Source organism: Galeopterus variegatus, unplaced genomic scaffold, assembly GCF_000696425.1.
Source record: "Galeopterus variegatus unplaced genomic scaffold, G_variegatus-3.0.2 Scaffold10514, whole genome shotgun sequence".
NCBI classification, from domain to species: Eukaryota; Metazoa; Chordata; class Mammalia; order Dermoptera; family Cynocephalidae; genus Galeopterus; species Galeopterus variegatus.
The window spans coordinates 46,466-61,627 of NW_007736625.1; the positions used below are offsets into that span (position 1 = coordinate 46,466).

At 39.6% G+C, this 15,162-nt stretch overlaps 1 protein-coding gene across 2 annotated transcripts; it reads right to left on the reverse strand.

The window, feature by feature from the left end:
* Positions 1-3,100: 3,100 nt before the first annotated feature.
* Positions 3,101-14,488, reverse strand: OAT (ornithine aminotransferase). 2 transcript variants are annotated; one of them, XM_008594276.1, is made up of 10 exons: positions 14,259-14,478; positions 11,991-12,215; positions 11,789-11,884; positions 9,290-9,417; positions 8,301-8,423; positions 7,406-7,534; positions 6,544-6,657; positions 5,646-5,790; positions 4,014-4,126; positions 3,101-3,604 (listed from the first exon to the last, which is right to left on the reverse strand). In XM_008594276.1, the coding sequence occupies exons 1-10, from the start codon at positions 14,455-14,457 to the stop codon at positions 3,557-3,559; spliced, it is 1,320 nt and encodes a 439-aa protein (XP_008592498.1). In that variant the 5' UTR covers positions 14,458-14,478; the 3' UTR covers positions 3,101-3,556. The 2 variants fall into 2 exon arrangements, with proteins under 2 accessions (XP_008592498.1, XP_008592497.1); XM_008594275.1 differs by lacking the exon at positions 4,014-4,126 and having other exon boundaries at positions 3,101-3,717; positions 14,259-14,488.
* Between the last annotated feature and the right edge of the window lie 674 nt (positions 14,489-15,162).

Below are 15,162 nucleotides of genomic sequence, written 5' to 3' on the forward strand. Positions count from 1 at the left end.
CCCCTGAGGCACTGGGACCACCTCCAACCTCCCTCAGAGGACTTGTCCTGCCCACCAAGGGATCTTGGGTGCCACCACTACCCATGTCAACAACCCAAGTCAAGTTTGTCTTTCCAAGTCTTGGTTTCCTCATCTGTAAATGGGGGTAATATAACTGTGGTGAGACTTAAGGCACATGGAATAGTGTGTTTAGTAAATGCTATTTCCTTGAACCACTGCCTATCCTCCAGGGCCAGCTGAGAGGTATTCAATAAACATTTTTCTCATTTATTTTTTTATTTTTATCGAATCATAATTGATTATACACATTTTGGGGGTTCAATATTGACATATGTTGATCAAATCAATATTACTAGTATATATATCGTTACAAATTGTACTTATTCTTTATACCCCTTCTCCAATCTCTCCCTCCCCCTCCCACCTCTGATAACCCTAGATTTCTTCTCTCCCTCTGAAAGAGTAAAGGTTACTCTGTTGATTTGTTGCCTAGATGATCTGTCCAATGCTGAGGGTATGTTCAAGTCTCCCAATGTTACTGCAGAGCAGATGCTTCTGTCACTCTGGAATGGGCTTTGTGGAGAAAGACATCCTCTTTTCTTTCGTCTCTGCTGGTGACTCTCCTTGTCTCAATGCACTCCAGTGGCTGGTGGACTATCTGCATGGTGGTTGCGATGTCTAGCCACCTTCGTGACAGCTGTGGTGGCTGTGGTGGGCCACCCACATGGAGGTGATGTTTTGGGCATGCTCCTTGGTGCTGGTGGTGTGCCTGGTTGTTGGGGGGCTTCTGGTTCCCAGATCCATGCCTCGGGTTGCTGGGCAGTCCCCGAGATGCTGGCAGTGTGCCTGGTTGTGGGCGGGGGGTCAGGTCCCTGGCTGCATGCCTCAGGGCCCACTAGAAATGTGCTGGATAGAGACTGTGAACTTCAAATTCCCAGTGCTTGAAATATTAAATAAAAATTATGGGAGGCTATTGTTTTGGACTAAGCTCTTGCACTAGGCCCCAAAAGACCAGACTAAAAATCAAAATGGAGTCAACCCTGCTAAAGATCCAAGATACCAAAACCAAACTTGAGTTATTGTGTGGACATCTGAGAAATGAGGAGATAACAGCCAATTTCCCAAACAGGCCAGTTTAAATCTTCGATCAGCATGATAATGAAGTTTAATCCTTACATTAAAGACAGCCTAAAGTAACCTGATGTTAAATAATCAGTTGTTTTTCTATTGTCCTGTCTCCTGCCCCAGTTCAAGAAAGAAGTTAACTTTGAAAAGTAACTAATGCACTTTGTTCTTTGCTTTTGCTTTCTTCAGCCCTGTCTATAAAGCCAATCTCTTCTGCTCAGTTCACTAGAACATTTTGTTCTATTTTATGGGATGAAGTGTTTCTAGAAATCCAGAATCGCAAATAAAGCTAATTGAGATCTTCAAATGTGTTGTAATTTTGTCTACTGGCACATGCACTGCCATTTTCCCAACATGTATTTTTCTAGGCAAATCAGAGGTCCTGTCTCAACCTGTTTTCTTATGTGTGCAATGACTGAATTAGACAAGGTATTCTGGAAGGTCAGAATCCAAACAAGTCATCACTGTGGGGGCGGGACTGTTTTAAGTGCAAAAAAGCACCGGCATTATCATCTTTCTTTGGACGTATCTAACCTCGGACCTGTGTATCTGGGCATCCCATACTCCCTGTGGGTTTTCCTCTACTTTGGACCACTCCTCTTTATGGTACAGCCAGGCCTATCAATTCTACCCCATCTCTCCCATATCTAGAAGATTCCTTGTCTGGACATTTCCTCTCTCCCCAACTCCTCCAACTGTGTGTTGAGGGTGAGGTAGAGCTAGTAACTGACTTACTGATCTACAACTCTGTGCCAGGTAGTGTGCCAGGGGCTTTACCTACACCACCTATTTTTTGATGACTGGTCAGTACAGGGATCCGAACCCTTGACCTTGGTGTTATAACACCGCGGTCTAACCAACAGAGCTAACTGGCAAGCCCCTCTTTTAATCCTCACAACTCTCCTGAAAGGTAGTGTGGACCAGAATCAAGATTGTCAAGGCAGGAATAATCTCATAAAGGTGTATTGAAAGCCAAGCTTGAGGATCAACCCCGGAAACACAGACCAACAGGGTTGGGAATTGCTCCAAAGTCTATTACAGGCTCAAAGGACTTTATAGGAAAGTTATCATCGTTGTTTACAAGTAACACCATAAAGCTAAAAATGTCTATGTGCATTTTGGGGCACATTTTCCATGCTTTTTGACCTTTCCTTGTAAGTTATAGTTACTGAATCACAGTCTAAACCACATACTGTGTTTACCTGTGGAGCAAGATGTTGACGCAGATCATGAGACTCAACCTGAGGCAGGATTTTAGAAACCTTTGTCTCTGTCACCAGCAGCTAGTTTCCCACTTCCTCACAGATGAGAAAAGTGAGGCTCTGGGACAACAGCTCTGATATCCCACAGCAAGTCCAATTCCAAAGCCTCTGACTCTTGCCTTCCTCCCCACTAACCAGGCTCCCCTTCACCAGGCTCTACCCTCTGCTTCACCCCCACGATACAGAGAAGTGGAGCAAGCAGGCCCTTGCCTGCCTGGTTCACCACTGCACATGGACCCTGCTGCCCCACAGACAGTATTACTGGGGGAAGAAATCCTAAACGTGCACTGTGGTAGGTTTTCCTAAGCCAGGATCATGCCACTTCCCTGCTTCACTCCCTGCCTTCAGTGATCCCACTGCTTTCCAAATAAAGCCCCAACTCCTTGCCTGGGACCCAAGTCTCTCCAACACCATTGCCCACCTTCCTGCAGCCGAGATTTTGACTGTTCTCCACAGCTCCATGATTTCCTACCTCTGGCCATCTCAAGACTACTAAGAATGTAACAAGGAGCTTGTTGATTTGTCAAATTCACCTAGCCTTTAGGCCTTCCCTGATGAGAACGGCCAATTGCAAATTTAACTGACCTCAGATAATGACCATATGTCCTAAGGCAGCCTCCGCGTCCCAAGGGAGCTGGTAGGAAAGCAGAATCTCAGGTACAGTTGAACATGGTATGAGCAGATCCCCCAGTAACTGCTCACACATTTAAACAACATATGCTTAACCATTAATTCTTCCTAAAATTCAATGCCTATGATTCAACTTTATAACATTAAGCAAGTCTTTCAGTAATACCCTAGAAATAACTTTTTCAAATATAAAACATTTCTACCTGCAAGGAAATTATGAAAATGTACATAAATTATACTGAAGAACTTGATTGAAAGGCTGCCCATATACAGACAGATGCGTTTTACTTAGAAAGCACACACACACTCTCAAAAACACTTAACCACATACAGATGCCACTGCATTCTCTAAGTTTCATTACACAGCAAACTGCAGGTTCACGATAGTCATCGTATTATGTATCAACTGAAAAAAAGTATTCCAAAAAATGTCTTTGAGGACACATGGGAGTAGAACGTGCCTGCTTTAAAAGCAGAGCTTTTACAGGACCACCTGCCTGCAGCAGGCTCCCAACAGCCAACGAAAACAGTTACTGCCCTCAGAAAGACAAGATGGTCTTGATAATGATTTCCACGGACTCCCGAATCTCATCCTCCTTGATCACGAGCGGAGGTGCAAGTCTGATGATGTCGCCATGAGTTGGCTTGGCCAGAAGTCCGTTATCTCGAAGTCGCAGACACACCTTCCAAGCATCATAATCTAAAGAAAAACAGTCAAATACATATGCTCAAAGACAAATGTTTAAACATCCCCTTGCCATACACACGGGCAAAATGCAGCCTAACAGAATTCCCAGTACCAGTTGAAGAAAGGAAGCTTTAAGCTACAAACTTACTTTATTCTTAGACTTCAAAATTAAGTTACTCCTGACTTTCGGCAAGCACATAACTAGGTTTGAATGGTATGGCTGGACATATCATGGTTTTTATTGGTTTTTCATAAATGAAAAGGACCAAGCAAAAAAAAATACACACGTGCTAAGGCGACTCCCGAATCTCATCCTCCTTGATCACGAGCGGAGGTGCAAGTCTGATGATGTCGCCATGGGTTGGCTTGGCCAGAAGTCCGTTATCTCGAAGTCGCAGACACACATTCCAAGCATCATAATCTAAAGAAAAATGGTCAAACACGTATGCTCAAAGACGAATGTTTAAACATCCCCTTGCCATACACACGGGCAAAATGCAGCCTAACAGAATTCCCAGTACCAGTTCAAGAAAGGAAGCTTTAAGTTACAAACTTGCTTTATTCTTATACTTCAAAATTAAGTTACTCCTGACTTTCGGCAAGCACATAACTAGGTTTGAATGGTATGGTTGGACATATCACGGCTTTTATTGGTTTTTCATAAATGAAAAGGACCAAGCAAAAAAAATACACACGTGCTATATTAATTACAGGAGGAACCAATGCAAAAGAACTTGGGCATGACACGATTAACTGACCCAGAACAGGCAATACTCAAAACCCAGTGAGCATGACACATTCTTCAAAAGGATTCACATCCTAAGCTGTGAACTAGACTCTCATCTCATGACTTTATAGCAAGGACTGTCAACTCTGGCTGCATATCAGTATCACCAAAAGAGCCATTGCTAATGCCTGTGCCCCACCCCAGACCCACCAAAGCACAAGCTCTGGGGTGAGGCCAGGCTTTGAATCAAAACAAGTGATTCTCAAGTACAGCCAAGGTTGCAATCACTGCTTTATTCATTTTACTTATTTATTTTGGCAGATGGCTGGTAAAGGGATCGAACTATGGACCCTCATGTTATCAGCACCATGCTCTAACTAACCGAGCTAACCGGCCAGCCCTGGAATCACTGCTTTAAAAGGAAGGGTTATCACAAGAAAATCCAACAAGGAACCCTTAAGGGTTACAAAAGATGTACTAAAACATCAAACACTCAACTAAGTGGCAGCTAGCATTGTTTTTATTATCAACACCATCATCGTCATCCATATCATTATTACTATTGCCCCTACAACCTCTACTTATATACAAAGTACCAAAGTGAGGAAGGAAAGGAAAGCAACAAGGAAATCTTCAAGGACAGAGTTCTGTACAGACTAACAGAAAATAACTTGAAATCTCCAAGTATCGTATGACTAACTTAAGGCAGAAAAACAAATGTCTTAAAGGAACAAAAATAGGCCAAATTAGGGGCCGAGCCCGTGGAGCACTCAGGAGAGTGCGGCACTGGGAGCGCAGCGACGCTCCTGCCGCAGGTTCGGATCCTATATAGGAATGGCTGGTGCGCTCACTGGCTGAGCGCGGTATGGGTGACACCACACCAAGGGTTGCGATCCCCTTACCAGTCATGAAAAAAAGACGCTGAGCGTGGTGTGGGTGACACCACACCAAGGGTTGCGATCCCCTTACCAGTCATGAAAAAAAGACAAAAAAAAAAAATAGGCCAAATTAGTTAAACATGCCTTCAGGTAGGAAAGAGCTATATTTATACCATTAACATAATTATAAATCAGACAATACTCTGCCTAAAAGACTTGGTCAATAAGTCAGTCAACAGTTTCAAACAGAGGACTCCAACAACCAATTAAAATACCAAAAGGAAATCTTAGCTCTTCCTAAAAGCAATCTTGAGTGAAATGTTTTATCTCCATACCTTTGGTTTCTCTAATAACAATAGCATTTAATAATCCTTTTCCTCTTACGGCAGTTACGATATCAGAAGGTAGCTTCATGAGTTCTTTTCTCAAGATAGTACCCATTCTGTCTGCATTTTCAGCCAGGTTTTCTTCTTCCAAAACCTGTGTTTAAAGAGAAATTACATAAATGTTAAGACTGCCCCTTTTTTGTTGTTCTTTGGAAGGCAACATGGACTATAAGCAGAGGGAAAAATTAGTAGATAAGGATCACAGTAACTTAACTTCCATTTCTATTTTTCAAAGCCTGTATTAGTTTACTTTCTAATAAACATACACTAGTTCGGAGCCTTGCCTCAGTCACAAATTCAGTGTCTATCTGTTCTCATGGCAAAATAAGAACTAAAATTTGTTTAATGCAACTGATATACTGTCATTAGTTACATACATAAGTGGACTAAATATAATTTAATTTTTAAATAGTTTCCTTTATTTTTTTCCTTAAACACTTCATCCTCAGAGATTACATAATTTTATGCCTTCGTTAGGCACATCAGTAATAAGTCTAAAAGCACCGGAAATCCATACTTTAAACAAACAAAAAAACCTTGCTTACTGAGCAAGACTCCTGGTAGGCAGGTCACAGTGTGAGAGTTTTGTGAGGGACAGCCAGGGCCTAAGGGCTCAAAGCCCCAGGAGACTGAAAACTCAGGATACCCACCAAGGAAACCCAGTCTGCTAGGCCAAGATTTAAATTGCTTTTTGAGAATGCCTTACTCCTAAAGTCTTTCGTCTTTACTTCACGTTCTCTAATACCTGGCAATCTTATTAAGTTTCTTATTAAACCTTGGACCCAACTAAAAATCACTTCCATACCACATAAAGAAATAGGTACTGTAACGGCGCATCAGCTTTTACCTCCAGGGCTGCAATGGCCACTTGGCAGCCTAGTGGATTGCCACTATACGTTGACCCGTGCTCCCCCGGTTTGATGGTCAGCATTATTTCATCATCACACAACACTGCAGACACCTGAAGGACAGCACACCCAGAGCACAACTGGTAACATGAGGCTCACATTAAATATACATAAAGCTTCAACCAACAAAAGCGTCTGCCATCCTAACTACCAGTAACAACCTTAGCACACTACAAATACATCAGGCACACTTCAATGTCACAGAACAATACAATTTTGGAATTAAAAGCAAAAATCTTCTTCTGCAATGATACAATTTACAGTCCTTTCCAATTTTAAGGTGAAATGCTTTGTGTAACTGCTTAGAAAAAGTTGAGCACTCTCTTCACCAAAACAGTTTAGTCTATTCAGCAAAAATGTCTATACTTCAAAGCCCTTTAATCCAATATAATTATTGGATCAGAAGAGCAAACCCAAGAAAAGAACAATAAAACATTAATTTCTTCAGTCTCTCCGTTCATTGCTCAAGGTTTTAAACAATTAGTAGTGCCATGGTTCCAAACACTGGAAAAAAGGATAGGAGTCTACACAAGTACTTTCAAGTTAAACTATTTCCATCCAAACCAAATGCTATAAAGCAAATTCCAAGTCATACACAACTCTACAGTCAAAATTAATTAAGTGGGTCACACACTGGAACCCTAAAATGTTTTTATTACAGATATTCCAAGTGACCTGGAGCATACTTGGTAAAGAACAAACCATCTGAAAGGCATTATTGTCACAATTAGTTGATGTAAAAATATTTTAGGGGTACATTTCATTACAGCAGGATGGAAAGAGGCTTGACATTAAACTTACAGGGTATAAGCCACCAGAAAGGGCCTTTCCAAGAAGGACTATATCAGGTCTGACGTTTTCATGATCTACAGCCAGCCATCTACCAGTTCTGGCCAATCCTGTCTGTACTTCATCAGCAATAAACAGAACCTTTTGGAAAAACATAACAGCATTAATTGCTAATTTGGTTTCCACAGGGAACAAAATTTCCTTCACAAGGAACAAAATTTCCCCCCCATAAACATGTAATCCTGACATGCCTTCAGATTTGCAAAAATGTTTTAACTACCCAAACAATTTCAAGAGTGTCCTATGAAAAGCCTGCGGACACACAAGCTGCTTCCTGTGTCAGGCCACCATCTCCCAGGGGCCCGTTTTGCACTGCTGTATGTAGAAGAAAGGTGTTTATGCAAAGGTGAGAGGGTTTGTAGGGCTCTTCTGGATATAACTATCCTCTGGGAACAAATCAATTCACTTGTTTACTCCACAAACATTTATCAAATATTTACTGTGTGACAGAAACTGTCAATGGTGAACAAAATACACTAATATTAGCCTTGGTGAGAGGAGAGAGAGAGCTTATACCTTCTAAAGCAGAGGGATACAACAAAGGGTTTGGGAGGGATTAAGAGGGAAAGGCTCCTGGAGAAGAGAAGAGGAAAACATGGTTAAGGCCAGGAGTTCTGCAGCTCTGCCCAGAGCCCAGGGTATGGCCACTGTTCCAGAGACAGTAAAAAAGTGAGTTTCTGTGCAGGTTTCTAAGTTCTAGAAAGTTCTGAAACTCTTAGAATGATGTCTCCCTCTAGTGGGAAGTTGTTTTAATCTTTCCATTAACCCTATCAGCAGAATTCAAAGAGATGAGGGAAGTTAGGTAGGAGCTGGTTGGGTCTCACCACAAATAGTTAACATGCACAACCTGGTGCCTGGTGCAGAGTTCTCGTACTCCAGTTAGGTAACCTGGATCCGGAACAACAACACCTGCTTCACCCTGAACTGCTTCTACCATGAATGCAGCAACATTTGGATCCTGAAGAGCACGCTAAAAAAGAAATATTCAGGAATAAGTTTAAAAAACTTCTTTTCTACCGTATTTGGAAATCTCAAATCATACATTGCACATATTTTTAAGTATGTAAAACAAGTTTTTGCACTAACTTATATCCTGACTTCACAAGTATATTTCCCACTGACCTTCGATCACCAGAAACTCCAAATACTTCAGTGTTAAATTACACTACCCTACATTTTCTAATACATACATGTATTATAATTAAAACCTAAAGTAAATAGCCTTTTAAAGCCATCTTAAGGCTTTTTAAAAATTTTAACATTTACCTTTACATATTTATGCAGTAGTGTGTGTTGTTTCAACAGAGACATGCACTCTGGTAGACAGCATAGTTTTGTGCCCGTTAATCCACCTCTTCCCCTGCCTCCCACTCCCTTTTCCCTCCTGGTCGGCTCTGGCAACCATTATTGTACTCTCTATTTCTATGAGAACCCCTTTCATTTTTTTTTTAATTCCACATATGAGTGAGATCATGTAGTATTTGTATTTCTGTGCATTTTAAGGCTTTTTTTAAAAACAAAAATCAACTTCAAAATTTTAAAAAGCAAGCTGAAAACAGAGAAATTTTGTCTAGTAATTAAGCAGGTAATACCCAAATGAACTGTTATGAAATATAAAAATCTAAAGTACTATTTGGTTGTAAGGATTAGATCACAGAACCTAGTTTTTCCTGTGTTGGAAACTAATTGACCATTACTGAACGCAAGTCTTAAATCTTGGCCTGACTAAATAAGATAAATTTTCATTATAGTCACAGAATGTACTTTTAATTCATATACTCAACAGGTTTAATTTCCATTTACTATGAGCAAAGCACTGTGATACTACTGAAGTACCTCAAGTGCAGGCAGATCATTATATGGGATGACTTCAAAACCTGGCATAAACGGTCCAAAACCATCATAACTGGTTGGGTCTGTGGAACTGGAGATAGCAGCCAACGTTCTACCCCAAAAGTTTCCAACTAGAAAGGCAAAACAAACAGTAATTATTTCAAAGAAATCCCTAAATTGAATAAGCACTCTCCCCCCAAAATACCTTGGAAAGTATGTATGACTTAAAAAAAATTAATCAAGGGTTTGCTTTAGAAAATCTCCAGTGAGCTTTCAATTGTTAAAATCTGATATGAAACACCATGGTTCACATGACATAAGACCACTAGGTCTGGCCTTGTAATTACTATTTTAGGTACTTCTCTACTGAACCTCCTGTTATATATACAGCCCCTGAGGACAGATACTTTTCTTTCAATAATCCCAACCCCAATACCAAACCCTAACAATCAATGCATTCAATGCCTGTTTTCTAGAGAAGATGCATTTATGACAATGATATATGAAAGAGAATGAGTTTTCCTTTTAAAAATCTAATACTGCAAGCTAACTACTCTACAGAATGCATTTTTGGTTTCATTTGAAGAAAAGATTTTTAAAAATCTAATACTGCAAGCTAACTACTCTACAGAATGCATTTTTGGTTTCATTTGAAGAAAAGATTTTCAGACAATCCAAACACTTTCCATTTTGCCTTCCCTGATATTATCCTTTATAATGCTAAATGACAGACATCTGCCTTTCTTCAGGAACATTTTTTAATTCATTAATAAATGTGATTGGGGCTGGCCCGTGACTCACTCGGGAGAGTGTGGTGCTGATAACACCAAGGCTCCAGGTTCAGATCCCATATAGGGATGGCCGGTTAGCTCACTTGGGTGAGTGTGGTGCTGACGACACCAAGTCAAGGGTTAAGATCCCCTTACTGGTCATCTTTAAAAATAAATAAATAAATAAATAAATGTGATTGAAGACCTATCATACGTCAGCAACTGTTCTAGGTGTTGAGAAAGAATGGTGATCACATATGGCGAGCTCCTTGTCCTCAAGGAGTTTCCTTTTCTAGTAGGGAAGAAACACCATAACATAAACCAGTAAAGAAAAATGAACTAGATATTTCAGATTGGGTTAAATTCAAGAAGGAAAGAAACAATGTAGAATAATAGAGAAGTTGGGGATTTGCCTACATTATGAATTTTTTTTTTTTTAATCCTCCCAACACCTCTGCCACCAGCAACTCAGTTAACTCAGGACTGGATTATTGGGCTTTGGCTTCATTGCATCTCTAAATATTACTCTTGCAAAGCCTTTTTCACCTGCATCTTTCGTCTACAATAATCTTTTACTCATCCACAAACAATAACGTATTGATTTTGACCAGCCTTGTTTAAAAAAAAAATGCAGTGATTAGACAATGAGCCTATTTGTTCTGTTCTGCCTAACCTCAGCAATCTCCTCCACAGCTCACCCTGCAGGCATGAGGGACTTACAGTTGGGGACAGTCTTCCTCTGTCTCTCCACCCCACTGACTCATCAGCTTCTTTCAATGCTCAGGTGAAAACATCTTTGCACCCTTTGCTAATATGAAAGAAACTGAACACAGTCTGCAAGAATGAAAATCACCATAAATACAATTTTTGTTTGCAAGAGATAGTTGTGTTGTCCTACAACTAAGGCATAAGATTTTTAAATGGCAAGTTACAGAGTTGTGCAAAGATTACTTTTTCTTCAGAAATCTAATCTGTCATCTCAAATACCAATTACCTCCTGCCATTGATTGAACTCTGGATTCTATTAAGTTATGGGGTTTATAATTTAAATGCATGCATTTAAAAGCAATAGTATTTAATGATTTCAACTATCACAAGAATGAATTTTGACCATGTATAATAACCAATCTATGCATGCTTTGTTTTTTTAAAAATTAAAATCGAAGCTCAAAAAAAAGGCAGACTCTATCATTTGAACATCATATAAAGATTCTAAAGTCAGATTATATCATCCCAATTAATGGTTAGTCTCCCTAACCAGAATTCAAGTTATTCCTCTCAACCATTCCCAGAAGTATAACAAGAGCAACCCCAGGCCTCTTCTTCCCAATACCTTCTAAGAAGAACATGGCAACAGTACATCCAGTAGGATATGACCCCACTCTAACATCTACCAGTCCCAACACCTAACAAAAACTCTCCACCAGTAAGACGATCTTATTAACTGGCAAACTGCTATGGGAAAATCTGATGCACGGATGAGAAATTAAATTATACAACCACTCACTTCAGGGAGGGAAGAGTAGGGAGTTAAGAAAGAAAAACCCCACATATGAAGAAATAATTTAGAAATAAACCCAAGAAGAGGAAATCACTCAATTTTTATGAAACGTTCAGCAAATAATGTATCATGTACCAGGCAAATACATTAGAAATATTTCATCAATAAATTAAAATAGTAAATGATACTGTATGTTTAAATCATAGCAGTATAATATTTAATTTCACATACCTACAAAAACAATCTTTGCTTTGTATTTCTGAATACCCTTCACAGTATAGGCCCATTTACGAGCAAGTTTGCAGGCAGTCTCTCCAGCCTCCACTCCTATCAAAGGGAGATATTTTCAGATTTAAAAAATGTTTTAAATTATCAGAAAATAGTAAGATTATTTTGGGGGGTATTTAACAACAAAAAAAAGGAAATGCTTTACCTGTATTCATAGGAAGAACTTTGTGGTAGTTGAAGAGTTTAGTAACATACTCCTCATATTCACCAAGTACGTTATTATAGAAAGCCCTAGATGTTAAAGTCAATTTGTCCACCTGACTCTTCAGGGCATTCACAATCTTAGGGTGACAATGCCCTTGGTTAACAGCACCATACGCACTCAGGAAGTCAAAATATCTTCTGCCTTCTACATCCCATACGTAAACACCTAAAATATATAAGGGAGGAAAATAATTTTAGAAAATTACTGTATGATGTCAAGTCCAAAGATTAGGACTACTAGCAAGCCCTTTGAATGCCTACATATGAATGTCTACATATGAATGTCTATTTAATACATACTTTTAGTTAAGGCTTGTTTTAGCTCAGGCATAATAAACTGGTTTATAAGGAACTGTAAAGGATTATATTTCATCTGTCCAGCTTCAAAAGACACATTTAACAAAATATACATTTAACAAGAATAACACAAAACTCTGGAGTGAAACCTCTACCTATATTCTTAACATTTAAGAGCCAAAATTAGAATTTAAAAGCAGAAGTTACACATAACTCACAAAAATCATGAGAATACTCACCAGGATAGTTATAATTTTTGTAAAAAGGAAACAAGTTTTGGAAAGGATGTGAAGAAACCAGAACTCTCATATACTGGTAGCGGCGGTTCCTCAACAAATTAAACACAGAATTATCATATGACCCAGCAAATCCACTCTTAGGTATATACCCAAGAGAATGGTAGGTGAAGAGTTATTTTTGTAAAGCAAATTGTTCCCAAACTTGTAATATATAATCTAGATTTTCATTTGTTCAAAAGAAGATATGTCTATATTACACTACTGGTCTCAAATAAAATACAGGCAAAGGACAAAAACGTTTAATACTCTTAATATTGTCATTTTCTGGCATAAAGCTAGGTAATAAACTTTGATTTCATTTGGTTAAAGGAGTTGTTTCGAAATGCAGATTAAACCACCATTTGATGACTATCATAGTAATCATTTATTCAGGCAAGACTCATTAATGGATGCTAAAATTGTAAGTTTCATGAGAAATAGGATATTTGTAGAATCCCAAACTAGTCCTCACAAGATACTTAATACAAAAGGGAAAATAGTAACTTTTTAGTGAACTACCTTACCAAGTGATCAAAGACAAAAGCAGCAGTAACAGAATATGTGGACATCTCCTGATGTGATGTACAGAGAAGGATACAATATCACTAAGCAAGGGTACATAATTTGACTCTGACCATGAGGAAGCACCAGACAACTCCAAATTGAGATGCATTCTACAAAATTATTGGCCTATATGCTTCAAAAATATCAAGGTCGGGGGCCGGCCCGTGGCTCACTCGGTAGAGTGCGGTGCTGATAACACCAAGGCCGTGGGTTCGGATCCTATATAGGGACGGCCGGTTTGCTCACTGGCTGAGCGTGGTGCTGACAACACCAAGCCAAGGGTTGAGATCCCCTTACCGGTCATCTTTTTTAAAAAAATATATATATCAAGGTCGGGAAGACAAAGAGGAATTGTTCTGAATTAAAGACGACTAAATCTGACAACCGAATGCCAACTCATGATCTGAGGTTTTCTTTTGTTATAAAGAACAAATAAAATCTGGATTAGGTCTATAGATTAAATAATGATGCTGTATCAGTGTTAACTTCCTGATTTTGATAATTACACTGTGGTTATAAAAGAAATCGTCCTTGTGGTTTAGAAAAGACACAGCAAGTATTTAAGGGTAAAGAGGCATCATGTCTGCAACTTCCTCTCAAACAGTTCAGAAAAAAATGTATAATATGTGTGAGTGTGAGGGAAAAAGAGAAAGAGAACAAAACAAAAGTGGTAAAATGTTACCACCTGGGAAATCCAGGTAAAGACTAATAGAAAGTTTTTAGTACTGTACTACCACTGTTACAACTTTTCTTTGAAAAATCTAAAATTATGGCAAAATAAAAGTTAAAAGAAAAAAGACAACAGCAATATTACAGTACTTTCCTTATTTCCTTTGCACTCCCTCTCGGTGAGGTCTACCATGACAAAGACTAAATGAGTTCATCTTTGTAGCCCCCACAGCACCTGACACAACAGCACCAGACACTGAGTAAATGTTGAATTAACCATATCTGCAAAATAGACATTAAATACATCTGGAAAAATGTATACTGAGAAAATATAAAAGCAATTAATTTTTATAAAAGGCTTCAAGCAAAAGGAGGAAGGACGGAATGAATTCAAAATGTACCTTTCCCTCTCTCCAGGGCTACAGGTAAAGGATGGTAATTGTGTGCACCATATTTAGATTCCCGTTCAAAAATGTAATCAGAAGATAGAGGGCCTTGGACTGTTCTTTTAGTTGTAACAGATGCAGCAGAAGCCAAAGAAGAATGAACTCCACGACGAAGCACCACAATGGCCTGAAAATGTGCTAGTTTAGAAAACATTGTGTCCTTTAAGGAGGAAAACCACAGACCTGTCCAAAAAAAAAGAGACAGCATTAGGAGTCTGAATCTTTCCAGAGTTGATGTATGTTGACTCACTAAGTATTTGTCGCACTTATACCACAGTCTGATACCATCAGGCTCAATACTATCAGATGGTTAAGTTTTTAGAGTACAAACCAGAGGCAGGGGACCAGATCAGAGAAGGCTGCCTGAAAGTAGTCACGGGGTAGGAGACAAAGGGACCGAGAAATATTTTGCTTATTGATTCTGTCCTTGTACATGGGGAGTGTAGGAAGAATCTGGTTTCTACAAAGATAAATAATACGGACCATCCTAAAAAAAAAAAAGAACAGGTGTGGTGTGGAAAGGAAAAAGTGGGGCCAGCCCGGTGGCGCACTGCTACAGTGCACCGCTTGGGAGCGCGGCGGCGCTCCCACCGAGGGTTCGGATCCCACATACAGACTGGTTCCCACTCACTGGCTGAGCGAGGTGCGGGCGCGACGCCGAGGGTTGTGATCCCGTTGCCGGTCCTGGTCTGGTACGGGCGGGCGCGACACTGAGGGTTGCGATCCGTTGCTGGACACGAAAAAAGACAAAAAGGGAAAAAAAAAAAAGAAAAAAGAAAAAGTGACTTCAGGGGAATGGGAAGAGTGTACCACCAAAATAGAAACTTTTTTTTTTTTTAAGATGACCGGTAAGGGGATC

Coding starts and splice junctions, on each gene's coding strand:
- OAT (XM_008594275.1), bottom strand. CDS start 14,457: ATGTTTTCTAAACTAGCACATTTTCAGGCCATTGTGGTGCTTCGTCGT. Junction 9,418..11,788: donor AGCAAAGATTGTTTTTGTAG/GTATGTGAAATT, acceptor TTGCCTTTCTAG/TTGGAAACTTTTGGGGTAGA. Junction 5,791..6,543: donor TGGCCATTGCAGCCCTGGAG/GTAAAAGCTGAT, acceptor CTTTAAACACAG/GTTTTGGAAGAAGAAAACCT.